At 39.1% G+C, this 18,325-nt stretch overlaps 1 protein-coding gene across 1 annotated transcript; it reads left to right on the top strand.

The window, feature by feature from the left end:
- Positions 1-820: 820 nt before the first annotated feature.
- cd302 (CD302 molecule) lies at positions 821-17,792 on the top strand. Its single transcript, XM_057853515.1, has 6 exons — positions 821-1,045; positions 10,592-10,717; positions 10,836-10,946; positions 11,428-11,610; positions 16,175-16,195; positions 16,293-17,792. The coding sequence occupies exons 1-6, from the start codon at positions 955-957 to the stop codon at positions 16,493-16,495; spliced, it is 735 nt and encodes a 244-aa protein (XP_057709498.1). The 5' UTR covers positions 821-954; the 3' UTR covers positions 16,496-17,792.
- The last annotated feature ends 533 nt before the right edge of the window (positions 17,793-18,325 follow it).

Raw genomic sequence — 18,325 nt, 5'->3', positions numbered from 1 at the left:
GAGAGGATGAAGACCAAGTAAAAGCTAATCAACACTGTCACACTGCATCATGACAACATTATCAGGAGGCTAGGCAGAGGGTAGATGAATGGATGTGGGTACGCAAGATGTACACTTGGGAGGATTTACCACAACAGATGGGCTCACAGCGTCCAAGCGGGTGTCATGACACTCTACGGAAAGCCTGTAGCAACAGACAAGGACTAATGGTGTCCATTCATTATACTAACTCTAAAATAATAAATCTAAATTTTAATGTTTGATCTGATGGTGGCACTAGAGAAAAGGTCACATCATCACCAATAACAAAAAGGGGTCATCCTTTTTTGGTCATTAAAGATACAGCATACATTTATTCTAACTTAAAAGTTTGGCCTGATGGTGGTGCTAGAGGGCAGGTAAACTTGTGCATGTATGTACAGTGTACACAGTATGCGCATATAGGTATGTATGTGCGCAATACATACATTTGTTTTTGTATATATATGTATACGTGTGTCTGTGTATATGTATATGTATGAATATTGAGAGTAATATAAATCAGACCTTTCTTTTTTTTGTTTTGTTTTCATATTAAAATAAGAGCTTTCCGATTCAATGTCATCACAGGTGTGTCCCGAACGTCAGAGACGTTCAAGGATAATCGGATTTTAGAACGACCACACATTGGACTGTCGTACAATTGTCTACACATTCAAATCGTTCACCAAGCAAAATTGGTATACACGACTGAATAGGAAGCTTTACCTCTCCCAAGAAAACCTGTAACAAAGTTAGCATATTGTCGTGTTTGTTTTTGAACATTTTTATGTAACAGACGTCAGAGAAGGTTTGTAAATGTGTCCGACTTCTTCGGCGGGCATGTTTCGTGCAACGGGTAGGAGGGGCTTAGTTGCTTTGCGAACAGGAAAAAAAAACACAAGGACTTGTTGACTTTTGTTTCTCGTTTTTGTCATGGAGTCGCCGGAGAAAAGTATTCGTCGTTCTCTGTCCCTGACGTGTTTGTGTTTGTTTCTTCTTCAGCTGCAGGCGGCTTGGACGGGAGGTAAGGATCGGGGCAACTCACTTATTAAGTCCATACACAGCACAGTAGTGCTTTTATTATGAACCTCTTTTTCTACTAAGTTCTTTTTCTGTGTGTTGTTATGTTGGCTTATTTTAGTTGTAACGTGTTTTAAAAGTGGCCCTAGTGTCGACACTGTGTTTACTAATGAAGTGAACTGTGCAGCCACTGTTCCGTGGTTTTAAGAACTTGCACAATTCCTAAATCCTTGAAGTTCAGTAAAACGTTTACGACCGATACGCATGCATTTAAAAGACCTACTGTTTAATTCATGTGATTCAAATGTTAAGTTGATACAGTTTAGCTCATGAGTAGAGCAAAGGGGTGCTAGTTAACAAGTGTTTAAGGAACTACTTTTTTTGTGTGTGTTTTTTAAAAGATGGTTTACCACTATTTATGCATTACATAACTTCAGGGGTGAAAGTGGGCCAGAACGGTCAGGAACACAGTTCCGGTATAAGATTCAGGGCCAGAACGCAGTTCCGGTATATGATTCAGGGCTGGAATGCTGTTCCGGTACACGGTGCTTTGATTCCGAAAATATGACAGCATCTGTCATTACGCTATGTAAAAAAAAAGCTAAGCTGCCACACATGCATTTCATCCCCAAGAAGAAAACAATCTACCAACATCAGATTTACATGCGCAACTGTTAACAACAAGCATAATAAAGTGCTTGTGTAGCGTAATCCGTTTCCACCAATATTTATTTTATTCCACGGACGGCATGGAGGTTTCCCCAGCAGCTGCAGTTATCCGAGTCTGACGATGATGAGTCACGTCGATGTGCGAATGTACGCAGCAAAGCAAAACACCTGGACTCATTTATCCGTTCAATTGGCCGACATGCTGACACGTGATCAGCAAAGATAGTTAGCTGATTGGTTCAATGCCGATCAATCGGGTCCGATCACGTCATTTTAAAAGAATCGGAATCGGCAAAAAAAAAGCCTTTTTTAATATATATATTTTTTTTAATTAAATCGTTTTCTAATTGTATTTAACGTTAGATAATATGTTACACTCATCCAGAGTCTTTAGTTTAGGCTTAAAGGGTGTGAAAACACTAAGGGGCTGTGAGATATCAATAGAACCGTTATGTGGCAAGATAACAAATATTAATCAAGTTAACAAAAAAATTAATCGCATTCATGAGCAATTATCGAAAATAGATCGAAAATTACGAACATTTCTGAAAGTATTCCGGAAACAGCCGAATGGGGCGGAGACGTCATAACAAGGAAACAAAAGGTCGAGGCAGCTGCCATCGTTGTTTATCGACGAGAGAGTTGTGTTCGTGTTTTATCAAAAAATCGCTAAAATGGTTCAAACCTGTCATGCTATGTGGTTTACAAATAGCCATTTGTCGCAATGTAGTACCCATGAGTTCCCGAAAGCGAGAAAAAGAGCTGGACTATGCAGACAATGAGTAAAGTTCGTAAGTGCTAAGAGGGCTAATTTTGCAGACCCAGCCTCCGGCACGGTTTTGTGTGGTGCGCATTTTACACCTGAAAGCTATACGAACTATGGACAAATGAAATCAGGTTTTGCTAAGAAATTGCTGCTGAAAGCAGATGCGGTGCCCACCTACACGCGCAGCCACCTAAATGTCCCGAGATAACAAGAAAGAGGACGATGACTGGCTCTGATGAGACCACCCCACCACCCCAGGCAAAGCAAAGGAGGGAAATGGCCAGAGTGAGTACTCTTTTATAATAAAACACATATCACGCATTGGATATAGGACTGGACACATGTATAAATTATCGCTCGTAAAATATATAGAACAAATCCTCTAATCCCATTCATATTTGTGTCGGTTGGCAGAGCGAAAACCGATGATAGCACATTAAATGATAATTATTCTATACATTACTTTATTTTGCGGTCACGGTGTATCAGCTCACAAAAAGAAATGCAAAACAAACCATTTGGTGTTTCTGTTGCTGCCGGTGTTTCGTCAGTGTGATTGCTCCCCTCAATGATCCTTTCATTAGGCTGCATTGGCTTTCGTTTGGGCTCAAATTGATAACCCATAACACCAAACAAAGGTTTATAACTCTCCTCGTCACCATTAGAAGAATGTTCGTTACGTCGGATTCGTCGCTGCAACTAGAAACAAAATTGTCCGCCATCATCGCCGTCATTCAGTACTAAGCACTGAGCCAGTTGTTTCCTTATAGTGACGTCATGCACACAATATGCTAGATTTCGGCATCTCGGATGCGGGTCTTTTTAGCTTGACAATCGACCTAATTTCTATCATTTTCTTGGTGTTGCGATGTGTGTAATTACACGAAATGGCATGATATGAATTCAAAAGGCATGCGTTGATGGATAAATGATGGAATATTAGCATTTCCCCAGGTGTTGTCATACCCTTTAAGGTAGGGTTATCAAATTTATCCCGATAACGGCGGTAATTAATTTTTTAAAAATGTATCACGTTAAATATTTAACGCATTAATGCATGCGTTGCACGACCCACTCACGCATTGTCGCGCTCAATCTGTAATGGTGCCATTTTACCCATTTAGAGAGATAAAAGGCAGCGTTAATAAGGTGAGTGAATTTTGGCAGCCTTTGGAGCCGTTTTTTAATAGGCCAAAGCCTTACAATCCCTCTCCCTACGATTAGAAATATCATGGGAAGCAATGTGGGGAAGCAAGGTAGCAATTGATCTTTTTCTTGATACCTTATGTCAGGGGTGCTCAAAGTTTTTTGCTCCAAGATCTACTTTTAAATGAGACAACCTACCGCGATCTACCTTAAGAGCAACATATGACGTTATGTTGCTCACAAAAAACACAAATAACTGTGTACGTTTAAAAAAATATAAATAAAAAATGGACGGTAAATTATGTTTGCTCACATAACATAATGAACTCATTCACTCCCAGCCATTTTCACCGGAGCAAGGCCCTTCGCTCCCGGCCATTTTACTCGATTTAGACTGATTTTGCAAGGCCCACAGAAAATTCTGTTCTATTGCTATATAAACATGGAACCCACCAAAAGTAAGATTAGACTCTCTTCTTTCAGCAGAAAAAAAAAGTAAGTTCATATCTTTTTCCATTCTTTAGAAATCAGCATTAGAAAATAGCTTAGTTGGAGCAATTTTCCAATTTCTGATGAAAAAACGGAGAAAATGAGCTTTTTGTAAACGCAAAAATTTCAAACATAACTTTGACTTTAACACTGCTATTTTTTGCTTCAGTGACATCCCAAACATCTGAATAATGTGTTCCTTTTACAAAATAACATGAACAACCAGCCAAATAGAGCTTTTGATAGCAAAGTAACAATTTATTCACACTTACCTAACTGAGAGATGACGTTTGGTGGCTGCGACAGTGGTTAAACGTTTCCCTCATTGCAGACTGTCTCGTAAAGATGGATTTTTTTTTTGGTCTTTTTTTTTTGTGGTGACCACTGTCTCGTTCGCCTGGGGAACTTATGTTCCTGGGGGGGAACTGGTTTGGCCATGCGCGTTTCCGTGCAGGACACTCGAGCGTGCGGTGGACCTGAGCAGAGAGCTGCGGAGGGGCTCTGCTAACTTCCCTAATAAAGTTGTACTGTTTGAATTGGGTTGTGGCGTTTTAACAAATGCGCTACTGCCCTCCAGTGGCCAGTTTTATTGCTTTAAAATTAGTTTTGAGGCTTGTTTTTTGTTTTGGAGATAGATGGGAAGCTCTTGATGCTTCTTGTACAAAAAAACGCAAAAGACGTATAAATACGTAATTGGGACAGTTAAGCATGTAAAAATGGAACGTATTCATACGTTTCTGGGAGCAAATTAGTTAACCATGTACATTTAAAAAAAAAAAAAAAAAATTTTTTTTTTTTTTTTTTTTTTTGATGCTGCGAGCTACCCACACTAGCGTTGCGATCGACTGGTCGATCGCGATCGACGTAATGGCCACCCCTGCCTTATGTTATGTCCCAACGCAGAGAAGATATATGAATTGGTAGCACTACGCACAGTCATGGTTCCACTTCCCATCATGCATTTAGGTTGAATGGCTGCAGTATCATTTACTGAAAGCTCAACAAATACGCTACATGGCAATATTTAGTCACATTATACAAAGTCACAAGTCTTTCTATCCATGGATCCCTCTCCCAGAAAGAATGTTAATAATGTAAATGCCATCTTGAGGATTTATTGTCATGATAAATAAATACAGTACTTATGTACTGTATGTTGAATGTATATATTCGTCCGAGTTTTATTCATTTGTTTCTTAATGCATTGCCAAAATGTATATGATCGGGAAAAATTTTCGGGAATGACTGGAATTGAATCGCGAGCAAAAAAAAAAGCAATCGGATCGGGAAATATCGGGATCGGCAGATACTCAAACTAAAACGATCGGGATCGGATCGGGAGCAAAAAAACATGATCGGAACAACCCTAGTTCAAACGTGCATGTTTTCTGGAACAGCAAGAAGAAAAAAAAGGTTGTTCAATTGATGCAACAAAAAAAGGGCAATGTAACATAAAATGGATTAAATCTTTAAGAGTAATGACAGAGTTGAGTAGGCTTATTTATCATATTTAGTTTTATTTGCTCTGATGGGGAGGTTCAGAACTTCTTAGCTGCCAATGTGCATTTTGGACTTATATTTCTTCATTTATGTTAGGCTACTATATTCATTTCCGAATGATTTGAAAAAGTCAATGTTCGCATGATCTTCAAAATAAGTCATTTGTACTTATATTTCTCAATGTATGTTACTTATATCTTTATTGCTAAAAAAAAAATGTTTACATTAACTTCAATTTTAATATACGTACATCCTATGTTCTTAAGTAAAATTGAGATTTGGAATTTAGTATGTGAGGAAATGAGGGAAAATAAAAATTAGGAGATGGTTTGGGTTATTGCTGTTTTTGTTAACGTTTATTTCAAATCACTGAAAAAATACAATTTTGAATGAAAATCAGTTTTTGTATGTGTTATAGAAATAACTGTGCTAAAATAGTTTTCTTTGCAATTCAGTAGTTTAAGATGTTTTACCCCCCCCCCCCCAAAAAAATAAAATAAAAAAATAAAAATAAAGAAAAAATAAAGAACATTTCTGGCTTCGTGGCGACCTTCACGTCGGGGAGTTCCGGCAAGAAATTCTACCCACTTTCACCCCTGCATAACATTGGCTGATAACTGCAACTGTAGGATTATTGTAGCAAAAGTCTGGTTAAAAGATTGTAAATTCATTTAAATCTACTCAAAGCAAAGGTATGACAGCTTTAAATGTTTTCCCAATCAAGATCGAATTTTTAAGCAACTCAACCATTGACCCTAACATTCAGTGACAACTCATAACTTCAATTGTTTGGAATGAATGTAATATGCTATCTGTTTAATCATCTTAAAGTGATAGAAAACGCCTTCTACATGTACATCCCAGTGGAAAAAAAATCTTGTTCAATAAAGTGAAAATATGCAAAATTTCATTTTTCCAATGTGTAATAGTTAAGAACAACGTAAATAAAAGCCAATACTTCCCGGAAGTAGCTGAAATAGCCATTCTCAGTCATTTTTACACGTCAGCAGTATTTTTACCAATCAAATGCGATTATCTCAGATTTTCCCACCTACTCGTCACATATTGGATACAGACTGTAATACTATTGGAGAAACAAATTTTCATGAACCCAGCAATTGAAACAGGATTTGTCTCAGACAGAGAAAGAAGAGAGACAGCCACAGATATGACAGGTACAGAAACTAAAAAGCAGCATTGTTCAAACCAGTCCTCAAGGGCCGCTGTGAGTGCTTGTTTTTGTTCCTACCAATCGAGCACAGACCAAGGGGTTCAGCGAAGGTAAACAAGCACAGAGCCCTATTTTCATACACTGACTAAATTTAGGCATTTTAGACCAGGTTATGGACTGGTTTGCGCCCAGTTTACAGGCTATTCCATTCCTTTTTTAAATGCTAATGATCGATCTGATGGGAGGAGGAATTGATTTGCTCAGTGGAAGGTTGAGTCGCACTTGGTGTGAGGGAATACAACAGACCAATGGGCAGTGTGGTTTCAAATTTTGACCTGTTTATAAAACATGCTATCAAAATGAGAAGAATGTTGACTGGGAATTTGCTAGCTTACATATTAAAATGATTGCTTTATTTTCTAATTCCAAAGGATTCGGTGAATCCACATGTGATACTTGTGGGGTTTGGTACCTCTAGCGAGGTTAAGAAACACTGCGCTAGACGAACACTACCAGTTTTCTGCAATTCCTTCTACGTTCCTTCTGCGTGGCGAGACATCCAACACATGCGCACATCGGTTAAAAGTGGCGAGTACTTACTATTTGTGTTTTTATTAGAGGTGTGCGAAATTTCAGATTCTTAGATTATTCGCGATTCGACCGTGGAAGATTCGAGAACGATTCACAAATATCCAATTTCTGATTATTGAAATATGCCAAGAAAAGCGGAACTAAAACACAGCGCGGTCTTCGGGACGCAATGAGGAACAGACTGAGAGTAAACATCATGCTTGTCATCACTCGGGTAATGACAATGCTCAACTCACGGCTCTGGCTCAACTCATGCCGCTAGATAAAAAAAACAATAATACCTGACTGCTGCCATCAGCCGCTACAAACTATGCCCACATAATGCGACGTTAGATCTCATATGTGTTAAGAACTAGATGCAAAATGACAGAATCAGCGGCAGTACATGTATAGAAAACGAGATGCGAAATGACAAACTTGCCGGCGTTAGTAAACACCCTTCATCTTAAAGCAGTAGACTTCCCTGGAAGGCTGTTGTAGTAAACCTTTCAAGCGAACCTAATTCACTTTTTATCTAAAATACTCCTAAATCTGCTAAATCTTGACTTGATTCTGTCTTTAAATGATGAAACAGTTTTAAAACTTTCACATGTCGAAAGTAGACGGAAGGGAAATTATGGAATAACGGGAGCAATTTTAACAACTTTAACGTTTGATTCACAACATTAAATTAATTGAATGTAGTTTAAAGCTGCTGATACAGACTGGGGACTTCAGTATTTTATTTACTGTTTTGAACTCTTAATTTAAATAGTCGTTTATTTAAGCCTAAAAGGATTTTTGTAATTAATGTACGAAACATTAAAAGCAGCATCAATAATCGATTTATAATCGAATCGTAGCCTCTGAATTGTAATCGCAATTGAATCGTTAGGTGCCCAAAGATTCTCACCTCTAGTTTTTATTGAGTCTTTTATTACCTTTTCATTGCCTCAAAATACTTTTTGCATGTGTTTCCCTCTCATACTTTTAACTCATTCACTCCCAGCCATTTTCACCGGGGCAAGGCCGTTCACTCCCGGCCGTTTTACTGGATTTTGACTGATTTTGCAAGGCCCACAGAAAATTCTGTTCTATTGCTATATACATAAACATAGAACCCACCAAAAAATTAGCCTCGCTTCTTTCAGCAGAAAAAAGTAAGTTCATATCTTTTTCCATTCTTTAGAAATCAGCATTAGAAAATTGCTTAGTTAGAGCATTTTTACCATTTCTGATGAAAAAACGGAGAAATTGAGCTTTTTGTGAACGCATACATTTCAAACATAACTTTGACTTTAACACAGCTATTTTTTGCTTTAGTTACATCCGAAACATCTGAATAAGTTTTCCTTTGACAAAAAAAACAAACAACAAAACAAATAGAGCTTTTCATAGCAAAGTAACAATTAATTTAGACATAACTAACTGAAAGATGACGTTGTGTTGGCCGCGACAGCTGGTTAAACTTTTCCCTCATCGCCGCCTGTTTCAAAAAGATGAATGTTTTTTTAGACTCTGCGGGCTCTGCTCGCGAGCAGCACGGACTGTGCGGCATCTAGTGGTCCGGGTCGTTCTGCTCGGTCGTCCACCGCCTGTCATCCATTCGGTCGTCTTCCTCCCTCCTGCAGCTTGGCCGTTGGTTGCCGTTGAATAGGGTTGCGGGTCTTACCAAATGTGCTTCTGTCCTACAGTGGCCAGTTTTATTGCTTTAAAATGGGTTTTGAGCTTTGTACATTCTATCTGAGATACATGGGAACCTATAGATGCCGATTGTGAAAAAAACGCAAAAGACGTATAAATACGTTTTTGGGACACTGAAGAAATTAAAAATAGAACGTATTTATACGTTTTTGGGAGCAAATGAGTTAAGCATTGTATTTTCTTGTGGTCGCTTTAAAGCATATTGTTGATCTTTTGACCACATTAGTCACGTAGGGCATTACTATGCCTAAGTATTTTCTTAAGGCAGCTTTAGTATGTTTTGTCTGTATGCGTCTAAACAAAACAAGCTGAAAGCACATGGTAGTACTTTGGCTGTCAAATTCGCCTCTTGTAGACTTTTCGGGAGAGTCGCACATTTTGGCAGAACACTTTTTTTTCCTACTCTCGTCTCGTCTCATCCTGTCTTTCCTGTTCATTTTGCTTTTGGTGCTCATTTTGTGAAATATCGACAGTGCTGTCATGTTCATTAATGATCCTCTCGGGCAGATGACATTTTTATGTCGCTAGAGACATACTCTGGAAGCCTGGCAGCGTAACCATGTGACGTCACCGCCCTGCGACATCAACAGCAATCGCGACCTACTAGTTAAACTAATTTTACAAATTGTATATAAAATCAAAAACATCAAGAGGGGTTTCAATATCAAATTATTTAAACTTATAATAACATTTATCTTTTAAGAACTACAAGTCTTTCTATCCGTTGATCTCTTTAAGGTCCAATGAGTAGAGTTAGAGAAAATGAACAAGGATTTAAACGGCTAACAAAGCATGATTCAAAGCTTGTTTAAAGCTGTGTTAATTTCTATTACCTCTATTTCTAGTTGCGTAAATGATCACTCTAAATGAAGTGGAGCTGCAACTAATGGATTGGCATTGAAATGGCAAACTAATCAGAATCTGTTTTTTTTTTTCAAGCAAATAATCAGCTCAGCAGTATTTTATTTTTACAATGATCACAATTAAGAGAAAACAAGCTTGGAAGGTTTGATGGGGATACTTTTCTTTCGCACAACCCATTCAGTTTTTGTGAAGTCCTTTAATGGGCATATCTTTTAAGTGTTTGTTACAAAGATCATTTGTTAGGGAAAAGGGGCCTTTTAATAACAGTTGGAAATTGCATAGTGGGCCAAATCAGTGCCCCTGGAGCAGTGGTGGTCCCAGAATGAATGGTTCGCTTTGCTCTCTGCAAAGTTGCACTTTGCGTTAGAGGGTAACTTCGCATGGGGATACAAATTTCCCTTAAAAAATGCTTGTGTTTGTTGAATTACGAAATAAAAACCAATTTCACTGACCTTTTTAGAGAAAAAAAAAAATGATTTTGGGCACGATGCCACCCCTCAGTAATGTCACCCTGAGCGGCTGCCCATAGACTGCCATTGCCCCTTTGTGCCTTATCTGCTCCGCAGGCTCTACTCCTAATTTTAGAATCGCTATGCCTAGTTGACCTCCCCATAATATTGACAAAAGACAATTGACAGCATTTTCAATGTTCTATCACACTTCTTCCTCAGACTGTCCTGCCGATGGACGCACCTGGGTGCCCTTTAAAGACAGATGCTACCACTTTGTCCACGGAGAAGAAGACAAACTCAAAGTGTACAATTTTGAGAATGCCAAAAGCCTCTGTCCAAACTCTGGTATGTCAAAAATCAGCTTTCACAAAGATAATGGGGCATCTTTTTTTAATGAATATCAGGGAAAATTGCAGGACCATGTAACGTTGTCTTATTCTTGTCTTTTTAATCCCTTTAAAAGAGCTCCTGTCCATCCAGAGTGCTGAGGAGAATGACTTTGTGGTTAAATATAGTCCTGAGGTGTGGAAAGGAGAAGTTAATGTGTGGCTGGGAATGTATTACGATACAAACAGTAAGTGCCGTGTGACTACAAGACTTGCGGAAAGTTGTGGGCTCAATGCCAAGATCAACTTGGGTTTATTGGTTAAAACCCCCAAACGCAATTTTGTTCAATCTGAATGAAGATTAAATCAAGTCCTCTCAATTTGTTTTTACTTTTAATGTACTGTTTGATATAATATATAATAATATATAATGATATAATATACATAAATTTTATTCCATGTTTTTGCTCACAGATTTTACAGTTCTACAAAGCATCCACTAATTTGTGATGTATTTATTATTATTTTTATTTTTTTAAATACACATCTTATTCAAAGTGAAATGCAAATTAAAACAATTTAGCTCACTGTACATCCTGAAAAAGCTTCAGGATATCCTCTTTTTTTGCATAATAGCAAATGGGGATTTAGGAAGTGAAAGAGTCATATCAGTGATTTCTCGCAGCAGTAATCCAGTACTGTTTGCGCTGACGCAATCACTTTTGATAGGTGAAGACATGATGTGGTTTGACGAGAAGCCGGTGAAGTTCACAAACTGGGAACCGGGTTCTTCCCCGTCGGACTTCGTGCCCATGGAAACCTGTGTGGCTGTGCACAGCGACACGGGGAAGTGGGAACGTGTCAGCTGCTTGGATGATCTGGAGAACGGAGTGGTCTGTGAGACATCTCAGAGTACGTGTGCCTTTTTATTTTTACCAGACGGTGGTCCACTCTGAAAGTCTTCTTCATACTGTTGTCATTACAAAACATTTGATGCTAATCACTGTCTTCTCAAGGCACTTTCAAAATGCTCCTCACACATTAAAACCAAGCTAATCCCGAGCATTATGTTGGTAAGCAAAAACACCCTTTAAGGATGAATAAAATAGGATAATACCGCTCAGGTCAGTCACTTTGCTGCTCGGTGATTGGATTAAGTCTGAAAACTTGTGTCCAGTGGAGAGCTTAAAAGTATTACTGTACATACCATCATGACCCCTGACCCCAAGAAACCACACTAAGCGCAGTTCATTCCGTGCATACTTATTGATCACATGACATTCGAGACGGCTCCAGCATTTACTGACAAAGAACTGCAAATATTTCCTTTTGTTATCGTCTTAGAGGCGGACAAATCGGTTCCACAAAGGGCAGCAGTGGGTCTTGGTCTTTGTTCCAACAGATACAGCAGAGGCAGTTCAACCGATGAGGTTTTTGCTAAAACAAGCAGCACCTGACTGCAATCAACTGATTACACTTGTAAGACACCAGATTGGTGAAAAAGTAGTGATGATGAGATGAAGCCTCATGAGGCATTGAACCACTTGAGCCAATTGGTTCATGAAGGGGTTCATTTCTTGGAGCTTCATGTGTCCACGGTACCACCTACTGGCTAAGTGTATAATCACAGTCAGTTGTCTCCCAACCACCTGAGTGATTCGTTGATTTTTGTGTGTGTGTCTGTTGGGAAAGAATTATTTTGCGAAATATTGTCTGACCATACAGTGCTGGCCAAAAGTATTGGCACCCATGCAATTCTAATGCTCGATTTCTCCCAGAAAATAATTGCAATTACAAATGCTTTGGTAGTAATATCTTCATTTGTTTTGCTTGCAATGAAAAAACACAAATGTGAATGGGAAAAAATCATTATCTTTTTACACAAAATTCCAAAAATGTGCCGTACAAAAGTATTGGCACCCTTTGAAAAATCATGTAAAGCTTCTCTAATTTGTGTAATTAACAGCAGGTGTTACTTACCTGTAGCACATAACAGGTGGTGGCAATAACTAAATCACACGTGCAGCCAGTTAAAATGGATTAAAGTTGACTCTACATCTGTCCTGTGTCCTTGTTTTTACCACATTGAGCATGGAGAAAAGAAAGAAAGAAGACCAAAGAACTGTCTGAGGACTTGAGGAGCAAAATTGTGAGGAAGCACCGGCAATCTCAAGGCTACAAGTCCATCTCCAAAGACCTGAATGTTCCTGTGTCTTTCGTGCGCAGTGTCATCAATAAGTGTAAAGCCCATGGCACTGTGGCTAACCTCCCTAGATGTGGACAGAAAAGAAAAATTGACAAGAGATTTCAACGAAAGATTGTGCGGATGGGGGATAAAGAACATCGACTAGCATCCAAACAACTTCAAGCTGTCTTGCAGTCCGAGGGTACAACAGTGTCAACCCGTACTATCAGTCGGCCTCTGAATGAAAGGGGACTTCTGACCCAGAGACATAAAAAAGCCAGGCAGGAGTTTGACAAAACTTACCTGAGAAAGCCAAAGTTTTGGAAGAATGTTCTCTGGTCAGATGAGACAAAAGTTGAGCTTTTTGGGAAAAGGCATACAACATAGGGTTTACAGGAAAAAAACGGGGCTTTCAAAGAAAAGAACACGGTGTCCACAGTCAAACATGGCGGCGGTTTCCTGATGTTTTGGGGTTGGTTTGCTGCCTCTGGCACTGGACTGCTTGACCGTGTGCATGGCATTATGAAGTCTGAAGACTACCAACAAATTTTGCGGCATAATGTAGGGCCCAGTGTGAGAAAGCTGGGTCCCCCTCAGAGGTCATGGGTCTTCCAGCAGGACAATGACCCAAAACACAATTCTAAAAGCACTAGAAAATGGTTTGAGCGAAAGCACTGGAGACCTCTAAAGTGGCCAGCAATGAGTTCAAACTTGAAACCCATAGAACAACTGTGGAGAGATCTGAAAATGGCAGTTTTGGATGGCACGCTTCAAATCTCAGAGACCTGGAGCAGTTGGCCAAAGAAGAATGGTCTCAAATTCTGGCAGCGCATTGTAAGATTCTCATTGATGGACACCGGAAGCGGTTGTTCGCAGTTATTTTGTCTAAAGGTTGTTCTACCAAGTATTAGGCTCAGAGTGCCAATACTTTAGTCCGGCACATTTTTGGAGTTTTGTGTAAAATGATAATGATTTAATTTTTTTTCCCATCCTCCTTTGTGTTTTTTTTATTTCAAGCAAAATAAATGAAGATATTACTACCAAAGCATTTGTAATTGCAATCATTTTCTGGGAGAAATTGAGCATTATCTGACAGAATTGCAGGGGTGCCAATACTTTTGGCCAGCACTGTATGTATATATATTTTTTCTTCAACATTATTTTCATTGTTTTCCAGTCACAGAAGTTAAATTTGGCATATATTTTCAGCAATAGGATCAAATTTATAACCTGTGTGAATGTAAGGGGCAGTACTCCCTGAATCAAGAACAAAAAACAAAAAGGACCGACACATATGAAACAAAAATCGCACACATAAACAGTACCTCACAGTCATAAAAATATATGATAAAGCGATGTCTCCTGTAGGTCAGCAGTGCCAAGCAGCATCCCAAAACCAACATACAACAAATTATACATAAAAACTGGGTCCAGAAGGAGGAGTGGCCACATCACTCATAAAGTAAAACCGACTATTTTTTTAATGTAGGGTATGTGTAAAAATTATTTCCTAAATAGTATGAGCATAATATGGTAGGTTGTGCAATGTTTTTTTTTCTGGAAATAGCGTGAGCGTAATCAGGGAGAAAACCATAAACGTGCTTGTGTAACCTGAAAAAGGGCACAAATTATTTGCCTGGCACGGCCAGACTGTTCTCCCTGTATTTTTCAAACACTGAGAGAAAAGTCTGGGAACCAGCACATTAACGGCCTCTCGAGCAGGTACAAAATCAATCGACAAATCAGATTCGTTTATTTGCGTGACGTGTTCTTAACGAGCAACGTCACTCTTGCGCGTCGGAAGTCATCTCCACAACAACACAGATGGTGAACAGGAGAGCCGAGAATATGTTCCAATCTACGGTAAAATCAGTTTTAAATTACCAAAAACACATCGACACGAGTCATTGACAACAGTCTGCCTTACGCTAGCCATGTTGACTAAACTCCGCTCTCCTCGTACATTTACTTCCGCGCGCAAGTACCTCGTCCTGCCCTCGTCGTTTTACTAACGTCACGTCTGCCCGTCGCTGATTGGTCCACTCCGCTGTCTGTTTGCTGTGGCTTGCTCCGCCCTGGAAATTGTATCCGCTGAATGGTGGCTAGACTCAATAGCTGGAACAGCGGTGAGCCTGGTGTACCAGGCAAACAAATTATGCTTGTGTAAATTGGACCTTGGTGTAGCTACAGGATAGTGGGGATTCTCATTCATTTTTTTTCCCAAAACATGTTTTCCCACACAGATGATGTCCTCTTTCTTGCTGGCTCCATCTATTAACTACTGTACTACTCCTTCTCTCCTCACCTTTCACTCTCCAAACTCTCCAATCTCTCACCTGATCGCAACTCTCCTTAAAACACTGCAGAATGTCACCCGAGGTGTTTATATACTGTTGCGAGCACTCCCTGAAGTAATCACGTGGTACAGCTGGAAAGCGAGGCTTTGGACGTCATCGTTTTTGGAACCTCCCCTAAATGAAGCAAGCCTCGGTACGCGCTTCGCGGAAACCTCCCTTTTAGGGTTGGGCATCGTTTGAAATTGAACGATTCCGATTCCACGTTTCGAATCCGGTTCCGAACGATTCCCGATTCTTTTAAGAGGCAGAGTCAAAAATAAATAAATAAATAAAGATGCAGGGTCCAAAATTTGCATAGTTTATGTTAAAGTCTTAACTTCTCGACTTTTTTTTTTTAATTAAACGAACTTCTCACAGGGCTAATCATAACTTGTATATAAATATCAGTCTTTAAACTTGAGCAATTTTTTTCCGCTCGGCGGTCAGGGCGTCGAAACAAGGAATCGAAATTTTAAAATTCGAACGCATCGGAGTGTTAGAACCGGTTCCCATCGATGCTCGATTCTCGATGCCCAACCCTACTCCCTTCATTACTCGACACACGCTTCGAAGGCTGCATTACATCACTATGAAAAAGTATTCATCCCGTTTGGTTGGAATGAAATCCACACCCACTGAGGCCCTTTCAGGACCAGTTTGAAACCCGTCTTAGGATATTAGATTTCTTGCTTTGAGGTGGATCAATATTGTCTTTCAGGAAACTAATTCACTGCCATTTCTTGTAGTGCCTTTCTTCATTAGGACCGCTAGTGTTTACCTAAAACTACGATCAGAGTTCTTGACCTGTCCTATTGAACCAGTCCAGAACAATAGATAAAAGATGGCACCATTGCCTTTTGACCATAACTCACTGAGCTTTTTTGTTTTTCAAAATCAATAGGATACACTTAGTTTTGCTGTTAGTAACTGACAGCTTTTCTTTGTTTTATTTCAGAAGCAGAGGAAGCCAAAAAAAGTAAGGTTCTCCCCCCAGGCACTCACTTTTAATACGTTTAATACTAATATTTGTATTGAGTGATAACTTCCGTGCATTGTCAATTGTTTTCCATTAGAACCCAGCGGACTGCTGTCAGCGCTGGTCATTGTCAGTGTTATCGCCATCATGGCGGTCTCCGGTGTCATTTGGTTCCTGCACCAGAAGCGACATCCTGGCTCCTCCGTCATCACGGCGTTCGAGTACCACCCGCCGTTCAGAGCGCCCGACGGCGACCGTTCCTGCCTGGTGGAGGCCGAGGAGTTTGATAGCGGCCCGTAGGATGAAGTTCACAACGTGGTGACACCAGTGCCAAATGTTTTGACTCGGAATGTAAAATGTCATCATTACCAAATCAGTAGTAGCTACACTAACAACCATTAATATTCGTTTCGTCTGAGTGGCATTTGCTTATTTGTCAGGCATTCATCTTGATAGGATCTAAACTCTGGTGAGGTCATATTCCTATTAGGATTTGTTTTCTCCCATGAAGTTGAGGATACAGATGACAAAGCGATATTGGGTGGGCTACCCTTTTCTTCATGGGTTGAAGTGAACATGACTGTCCTTTAAATTTGACAACACAATGAAAAGTGTTAATTACAACCATGTTAAATTCGGTTGATTTAAAAAAAAAAATACCATAGAAAATGAAGCTTCAAAATCATGAAAAATCAAGAGTTGTCGCAACTCTCAAATGTGGCCACTGAATTGAAATCATTCCCAGCTGAAAGATTCTTCACCATCATTAAGACTGATATGATGAAAAAGATTTCGCCACATATCTCCGCTATTCACGACTACTGGACGGTTTTCCCTCACTTTTTCAGAAATTATCTTCAGACAAATCTGAATTCAATTTAATATGGCTTCTCTGAGAATTATAAGCCTTAGGGTCAATATTTTGGGGCATTTTTATGACAAATCTGACCTTTCACTTGTTTCAACAACGCATGTGTCATTCACCTGTCCTTGAGCTAAGTCTCTCACTTAAAAAAAAGTCCCATAACTCTCATTTCAATTTCGAAATTGACACGATTTGTTGCTGTCTTTAATGCTTTCTGTTAAAAAAAATAAAATAAATAAAAATCTTTTTGCTTACCAACGTTGACAAAATATACTGTATCATCAGGGTTTTTCTTAGCATTTGTTCACTTTCCAAGTTACACCAGTGTTCTTTTATTTGTAAAGACTTAATGTGACTTCTTTATAAAAGTATAATTGTTATCAGTGAGCTTCATTTGAACCATTGATACATGAATTGTTACAGTTATGCTATGGACCCCTTTTTCTTTTTTTTTTGTTGTTTTGTTTTAAACTTCAGAGCATCTCAAAGTGTTGCTATATGCTTCCTTCACATTTTTGCACATTAATGAAAATGTCTTCCAGTTATCGTGTTTGTGGTTATCTATATGAAAAGCGGGATTTTTCACAGTTTTAGCATAGAAATGAAAGCCAGAAGGGTTGGCAGAAGTGTGCTATGTGATCAAAGTGTGTATGATGCTTTTGTGCAATATACAGTATTTGGACGTGTATCTTGCACAATCTGAGCCCCCATCCTCTATAATAAAGTAACTCAGTTACATTAACTTGTTTGTGCATTCTTGGTCATCACAATTGGGTCCCAATTCCAACATGTTGAAAAGCATAAGCGGATTTCCAAAAAGTGTCATTGCATGTAATTGATTTTCCTATACAGTATATGATTTCAAAATTAAGAATTTTCAGGTAAAATGTTGTCTAAAAGTTGTAAAGCAATAAAACAAACAACAAAAATGAACCAAATGAACAAAAAAAGACATTTTTATGTGGGTCAAAATTATTTTTTTCGAGCAGATCATGTGACTAGCACCTTAGACGGTCATTTGCTTTGCTTAGCCAAAACCGTCCGAGAACGGAAGAGGCAAGATAGATATACGAAATTTTTTCAAACCTAAGCTTTCAAAAGCGACAACAACTACTGAGCAAGAACCAAAGATTGAAAATGTGGACCATGAAATGCAAGAGACCACCGTCAAAATGGTAAGCGGAGTTTCAATTTGCCCCACTAAAGACGCTAATTGTACAACAGAACCACCACCGGTGTCTTGCCAATGTAGTCACCTCCGTCAA

Source organism: Corythoichthys intestinalis, chromosome 12 (assembly GCF_030265065.1).
Source record: "Corythoichthys intestinalis isolate RoL2023-P3 chromosome 12, ASM3026506v1, whole genome shotgun sequence".
NCBI lineage: Eukaryota > Metazoa > Chordata > Actinopteri > Syngnathiformes > Syngnathidae > Corythoichthys > Corythoichthys intestinalis.
Note: the sequence above shows the minus strand (reverse complement) of the source record. Positions and strands in the feature narration are given on the sequence as shown.

What these genes read in the sequence shown, in the direction of transcription:
- cd302 (XM_057853515.1), top strand. Translation starts at nt 955, where the DNA reads ATGGAGTCGCCGGAGAAAAGTATTCGTCGTTCTCTGTCCCTGACGTGT. An exon ending in AATGTATTACGATACAAACA is followed by an intron (nt 10,947 to 11,427) that starts GTAAGTGCCGTG and finishes CACTTTTGATAG; the next exon opens with GTGAAGACATGATGTGGTTT. An exon ending in AGCAGAGGAAGCCAAAAAAA is followed by an intron (nt 16,196 to 16,292) that starts GTAAGGTTCTCC and finishes GTTTTCCATTAG; the next exon opens with AACCCAGCGGACTGCTGTCA.